At 38.4% G+C, this 7,152-nt stretch overlaps 1 protein-coding gene across 3 annotated transcripts; it reads right to left on the bottom strand.

Moving 5' to 3' along the window:
- Positions 1-240: 240 nt before the first annotated feature.
- LOC146169914 (uncharacterized) lies at positions 241-6,816 on the bottom strand. 3 transcript variants are annotated; one of them, XM_083391044.1, is made up of 4 exons: positions 6,501-6,816; positions 3,599-3,698; positions 1,656-2,248; positions 241-728 (listed from the first exon to the last, which is right to left on the bottom strand). In XM_083391044.1, exons 1-4 carry the CDS (start codon positions 6,697-6,699, stop codon positions 361-363), a joined length of 1,260 nt encoding a protein of 419 aa, XP_083247170.1. In that variant the 5' UTR covers positions 6,700-6,816; the 3' UTR covers positions 241-360. The 3 variants fall into 3 exon arrangements, with proteins under 3 accessions (XP_083247170.1, XP_083247169.1, XP_083247168.1); XM_083391043.1 differs by having other exon boundaries at positions 241-896; XM_083391042.1 differs by having other exon boundaries at positions 241-1,526.
- Positions 6,817-7,152: the final 336 nt, after the last annotated feature.

Below are 7,152 nucleotides of genomic sequence, written 5' to 3' on the forward strand. Positions count from 1 at the left end.
AGTGGGGATTGCGTTTTTGTACTCGGACAAATCCCTTTATTTGTACTTCCACCGCATTTTTGGTTACAGTTGTTCTATCAACATAGAAAGTGCACAATGTACTACAAAGTTATCGTTATATGTACTTTTTATGGCCACGTAGGCCATACATATGCATAAGACACACGTTTAAGTAAAATTTGAAAACGATTTCAAAGTACAGGCGAAATAGATAAATTTATTAAATAAACTTTAATCTGTAAATATGAAAGACGCACAGAACGAGATGCAAAATTAGGCATAAATAAGTATAAAAATGGAACAATAAAAAAGTGCAAAAATAAAACGTAGAACAGTGACAGTGGTGCCCAATAAATTACATTAAAACAGGAAAATCGTTGAAAAACTGCCTGATAAAAACGCTAAAAGAAGAAAATATTCTAAACAATTGTTAAAACTTGAAGAACAGTTCGTAAAGTTAGGCGATGTATAAGTTCGTTTTCTTTTAATTCCGTAGTGTGCGTTGACTTCACCATCGCCACTTGCGGCAAATGTGGCGGTAAAGCGTCTCTTTGCCACATTCAAGTGAGTGTCGGGCCTCGAAGTGACAAGCAAGACAGTGGCATCTCCGATAGTGGCAGCGGTTTTTGTGACGTCGTTGTCAGTGGCAGTTTTAGCAATAAAAACAGTATTTGTCGCTTTGGATGAATCATTCGGAGAGACACCATTTGTGGCATTGGCAGCTTTAGCTGTAAAAACAGTTTTTATGACATTGGCAATGCCTGTAGTAGAGTTGTAATCTGATTTAGTGACAACAGTGTCATCTGTAGTACTGGCAGTGGCGTCGCTTTTTGTCGCATTTGTGGCATTGACGGTGTTCGTTGAAATAGTTGTAGTGGCAGTAGCCGTAACGGCAGCTGTAAAAACGACATTTGTATTGTTGGCAATGTCAGGCCTAATACTGACGTATGCGGTTGGCATGATACTTGTGGCATTGCTAGATATATATGTGGCAACGACACTTGTTGCATTGGCGGTGGCAGCCGAAGTGATAGCATCTAAATTTGATATGGTTGCGTTGATGGTATTTGTGTTACTGGAGTCACCGTCACTGTCTAAAGTAATAGTGGCAGTCGTTGTTGTCGGATTAATGTTATTGGCAGTACCCGCTTTTGTAATGTTATTTCTGGCACTGACATTGGCAATTATATTTGCGCCTTCAGTTGTAATGATTGTGCTACACGCATGTCTTGCATTGTCAACGTTAGCTGTTGCAGCAAAATTGGAAGTGTTGAGAAAAAATAACTTTTTAGCAGGATGTGTTTTGACGTAAGTGGAAGCTGTATCAACTGTATATTTTGTTGTATTTTCTTCTGTAGAAGTCGTATCTGTGTTAAAGATGGTTGCAGTGAATTTTTGACTTTTACTAGTGGTGGTTGTAAAAACTGCATATTGATTCATGTCAGTTGTATCAGGTACATCATTGGTGTTAGTTGTGACAAGTGTAAATGCATCCGTAGTAGTTGTTGCTGCAGTAGCAATGGCATCTGTGGTATTGGCAGCATTGTGAACCGTTATAGTGGTAAGTACGACAACAACAACAACAACAAGTTAACTTACGCTATACAGAAAAGCAATTACACAACCGCCTGACACAAACATTATCAAAACAAAACCTGTTGTAAACTTTCGGAATCTCGAAGAATTTTTCGAAATCTTTCTTCTTCGTGAGGAGCCGTTTTTGGACGAAGAATCAGTGGCAATGGAGGATGTTTTCTCAGCTTGGTTAGTCGTGGAAATTGGTTCTAATGTAGTGCTAGAAACTGTAGTGGTGGCTATCTTCTTAGTGGCAATCTCGTTAGTGGCAACCTTGCTGTTGTCAACCTTTTTGTTGTCAACTTTGCCAGTGGCTAACTCGTCAGGTACAACTGTGCTGGAAGCAATCATGATGGCTGTAGCCTCGAAAGTGGCAACCTCGGAAGTGGCAACTTTTGCATTGGCAACCTTATCAGTAACAACTGTGCTAGTTGTCTCCTCGAAAGTGGTAGGTTCAGTAGTGGCAATCTTAGTAGTGGCACGTGTGCTAGTGGCAACCGTGCTGATAGTAACGGGGGTGGTTGAAGCCATAGTAGTGGTGGTAGGTGTTGTACTTTCTGTCGTTGTGGCCTTTGTAGTAGTAGTTGTAGTTGTTGTTGTAGAAAAAGCTTCAAAGGTTGTTATCCTGTTTTGATTGCACAGGTTGCCAACGCAGCAAGAGGAAGCACAATACCTGCGAAGATTGAGGTAATTAGTAATTTAAAAACCGCGAGTAATTTCATATAGGTGTGTAACGTTCGGTCCCGAAACGAAAATATGTGGCCCGCGACAGGCTTGAATTTTGGGCCTGTGACAGCAACACTCGACGAGTAGCTTTATGGTGCGTTTAAATAATTACTGTTAATCGCACGATCAATTTGTCAAGCTTTTTATCTACCAATCTTCCGGGAATAAATCCTTAGTTCTGTTCGTTATGCTATCGGCTTGTCGCTCCCTTGAAATTGCTTAAGTAACTGCTGGTCTTAGCAAATCCCGTGACTGTAAAATTGACAAATGTTAAACGCTGGTGGCTAGGCTTTTTAACAAACTTTACGGTGTATGAAATTGCCTGTCGATCAGCGATGAACAACACCTTGCGGATGGACTTTAGTTTACAAGCACTTCACTTATGGCGAATCTAGTTGATGAGAAATGAGTTTGGCCCGCGGCTTTATTCGCATACACATATTTGGCTCTTTGGCTTATTCGCATATATACATATATGGCTCGACCATTTTTAAAAGGTTTCACGCCCCTGTCGTAATTGAACGTTGACCTAAAAAACGAAACTTATGCGCGAGTTAAAAGATGAACCAAACTTTATTAGGTAGTAATACAGATGACGTCACTCGTAACGTCAGCATCATCGTTTCCGCGAAGAGAATGTTGTCTCTAAAATCGTTTGGAGAAAGGACGGCGCCGAGTGTGACGTAACAACAGATACTGGGATGTCACGTGTGACGTAACAATAAACTATCCTTCTGCCAAATACGCTGTAGAAAAGTCTTTTTCAAAAATGCTGTTGAAAATACGTCATTTAGCCAAGAAAACGTTTTTCGAAATGTCGTTTATATTGGCCTTTCGAACTGTGTTTTAACTTATTTGGGAAATATACATTATTTTGTCCTGCGCTCATAGATTTATCACGTCACCCTGATTGGGTGAAGAACAGTGGCTTACATTTGTGAACAGTATACACATTCTGTTCGAAATAATTTCATTTCAAAATGGACATTTTTCAACCTAAGGATTGTGACCTAAAATTCGGTCGCCGTTTGATTTGATTGGGGTGCAGATTACGGTAGTTTTATATGGGTGTATTTAATAAGATGGATAATCCCCATGAAGACTTATGTTTTATTGGCTGGCGAAAAGCGAAAAAAGTTTGAAAAACACTGTTTTTAGTAGATATACTAACAAATAAACTCATCGACGCCTAAATTAAGCCTTTCTACTGGAAAGACGTATTTCAGTAACCGGTTGTCATGTCAGAAAACTCGCAGCAGCAAGCAGCAAAATCAAACAGAAAGCAACAGCAACTCACGAGACAAAGTAGTCGCTCTCGTATTGTTGACAGACATGGTCGAGGTCGCGGCACTGCGAATAGTTCCGGCATCCGGTCGAGGTGACAGCCACGTTGATACCTTCAAACACACACAAATACTTCTTGTTAATGCGTTTCTTGGCAAGCTCCCTTTCGACTGAAGTAGAGAAGGTCGTGAGTAGGGATGACCGATACTTAATATTTTATTCTGCCGATACCCGATATTTTGGACAAAAAGCATCGCGACCCGATCGGATGCCGAATAAAGTTACTGCTACGCTCAAAATAAACAAAATAAATGCAATGATAATGTTTAAGGTTTTTTTTTTTCAGGTTAATAGGTCAAAATTGGCTTAAGCATTACAAAGTTTGGTTACCTACATTTTTTAAACCTACTGTTTTTTCAAATATTTGTATTTTAAGGAAGAATCGCTGTATTGGATCGCAAGTCATGGATAAAGTTTCTTTATTTTAATATCGGATCGGGACCGATACCACCCTAGTATCGGATGAGTACCATATTGTCGGACATCCTTAGTAATAAGCGTATTCCAAATCACTTGATCATCTTTTTTAAACACGTTCTCCACGCTAACACAATTATGCTTTCCTGTAATAACGGACAAGCATATGATTTTTTAAAACTAGAAAAGTTGTAAAAAAAACACTAGTTAAGGAAGAAATGTGACAATATCAATTTATTCCATTTTCCAAGTCCTAAACCTCTTTTTGTTACAATATGGTTTACATTCTTAGGACAGCTCCAGTCGGACATTATTTATGAAACTGGTAAAAGCGGTTGACCATTTTGTATTCCACAAGAGTAACAAAAGGCACTTTGGTTAACATGTTTGTCCGTATATGCAAGGATATTAAAAAAAAATAAGAAGCCTTTTTCCAAAGGCTGTACAAATAATCGCTGTTGTGATTCAAAGGCACTTTGGTTAAGATAATATTTGTCCGTATCCAAGTACATTTTAAAAAGTAAGAAGCCTCTTTCCAAAGGCTGTAAAAATAATTGCGGTTGAGATTTCAACTTTTATAAATTTGATAAGTAAATAACATGTTTTTCTGCGGCGTAATTTTTTGTGTTTTATGGCAGCAGTTTCGTAATGTTCCGTCGCTGTTCGAGACGTCCTTAATTGAACTCTACCCTTCGTCGCGATTACGTTATGATGACGTCATAGCTCACCGGATCCAGTTTGTCCGGCCATAACTCGATTTAATAAATTAGTTGTCGACTAGGCCGTAAAACATCGTTTTTTCGATTACCTCTAAATATACCTACTATGACGGAACACATAATGAAGTCACACACATGTTTATACACGCTTTGAGTCATTTAAAGCCACGCAACTCTAATTTTTAGCCACGCAACTCGATCAGCAGATTGTTCTGGCCCTAATGGCGTGATATTTCCGGCTGTGCGTTTGGCCGCATTCGAAAGAACGAAAGATCATTAAATCGCAGTGTTATTTTTTGTTCGTCGAATCTCACGTTTCGTGCAATTATAGTCATCAGTTTTCACGGGCAAATTCGCCAGCCCTTCCGCGAAACTACAGTGTACAAAGAGTTTTTACCGGAAGGTGTTTCGACGCTTGTTGTCTAAACTTAGAACAATAAAATCGGTCTGATGTACGGACTATTTTTGACCGATTGCGAATATTGCAGATTACATGTAGCTAGGAAACCAATTTAGTTTTGCATTTTAGCTTCAAAGCTATTCCTACTGTCTTCTAATAGCTGTAGTTTAAAATATTACATTTCGGCTGCCTATACTTTGCCGTGTTTGCATAAAGGAAAACATTATGCCTGAAATTTGCATGTGTCTGACCGGAGCTATATGAAATCGTTTTTAACATAATACACACCAATAAAAAACGTACTTGCCAAAGGAAATTTTAAACCTGCGTCATAGGAAGTTGTCACCATAAAGTAAGTCTGAAAGCGGATATGACAAACAAGCTAGACTTTCTAAAATTTGAATTATGTGTTCAAGGCAAAAACGTGATGAGTTTAAAATCAAAAACTTTTCAGGAATTTTTGCTCGTCAACTGCCCTTTCTAAAATTTTGTACTTTTTACGCCCTTTTACAGACAAACACAGGAATGTTAGGCAAAGCACTAGTGGTTTTCTAAGCAAATTGGTGGAGCAAATGTATCTCGACGGTTAACATATAGAAGTACTTTCCTCAGAATATTTTAGCCTTGTTCAACAACACAATCGCTCTGTTCGAAACGAACAATTGGCAATTGTACGTCATAGCATTGCAATTAGGTATTTTTTCTTGAGTTTTGAAACATGCCAACATACACGTTCGCGCCTACAACATCTATAAATCAATACCGAAGTAAGGCCTTACCTCCATTGTTAGGTATAGTTTAATCTAAGGCCATAATTATTTCTCTGTTTGGATTTTTTTGAATCACAGAAAACGGTATACGCAAAAAAACAACAACCTAAAGGTTAATAAAAAACTAATATATTGTTGCCTATCTTAAATCTAAAGATATTTTAAAAGTTTCCTCTGAAAACAAAATGGCGTTCAATTATAGATCCCAGTCGACAACATAACGACGCTAAAGCACTGTCAAAATAAGAAATTCTCAACACGTTCACCTTTACCAACATTTAAGACCACAATGCTTGCTCTTTTTACCTAACGCTACAAATATAACAACAGGCGTTGATACGGTAAAATAGATTTAGTTTGTTATATTTATTATTTTGTTGCGCCGCATTAAGACGTTTAGTCCGCTGTTTTAAGCTCCAAATGTATCTACAAACGTATGCCATAAAACTCCTAAAGTCCATCCTTCATTTAGCACTTTGAATCAAATCAATTTTGACGGTCCTTTAAAGAAACCAAAGGCTCTTAACCGTGAGAAACTAGGCAACTTACCACTCGTTGTGAAGTTAACCTCGGTTCTGAGGCAGAACAGTCCACGCGGGCAGCTGGTCGTTTGCGTCTTCACCACACTGTTGAGATTGGTAGAACCAGATATTAGAGTGTCGGTGCCATCGAGGCATTGCAACGCTAAGGTCGCGGACAACAGGCTTGATAAGACGAGAAGCGACTGGTAAGGCCACCGCAAAGGCATTCTTCAAATGGTGTTTGTCGTTTTGTTTTCGTTGATCGCGTTCTAGTTGTGTCAATTGCAACATTGGCTGGAGGCTATGCAGTAAATTTTGCCTAAATTGGTTTCAAGCTGCGTTAAAAATTGGCCTGTAAACGAAATCGGAATTAGTTAGGAGCATTCATTTTACGTTTGTAGGTAACCTTTTTAAAAGTCGGCTTGAAACTTGAGTGTCATACATAATTTAAGCAGATTGCATGTTACATAATGAAACTTGAAGATTAGACTGAGACACTGTAGGTTTTAAACCATTGAAATACTTCATGAAAGGTGTTTTGTCGATCACTAACTTATTAACAAACGCAAATAGAGACTGAATTAAAAAGCAGCCTAAATTAAAACTTAAATATAGAAAAATACTAGCCTAAAACTAAAATACTAAATGCTAGCACATACGATACTAACCATGTTTAAACT

The sequence above is a fragment of the Ascidiella aspersa genome, chromosome 1 (genome assembly GCF_963924565.1).
Source record: "Ascidiella aspersa chromosome 1, kaAscAspe10.2, whole genome shotgun sequence".
NCBI classification, from domain to species: Eukaryota; Metazoa; Chordata; class Ascidiacea; order Phlebobranchia; family Ascidiidae; genus Ascidiella; species Ascidiella aspersa.

Bases quoted from the DNA above. Each gene is read 5' to 3' on its own strand.
- LOC146169914 (XM_083391042.1), bottom strand. From the start codon at position 6,699: ATGCCTTTGCGGTGGCCTTACCAGTCGCTTCTCGTCTTATCAAGCCTG. The intron at 3,699-6,500 runs GTAAGTTGCCTA...GTGTGTTTGAAG, and splicing joins GGTTAACTTCACAACGAGTG to GTATCAACGTGGCTGTCACC. The intron at 2,249-3,598 runs GTGAGTTGCTGT...CAATCTTCGCAG, and splicing joins GAGAGCGACTACTTTGTCTC to GTATTGTGCTTCCTCTTGCT.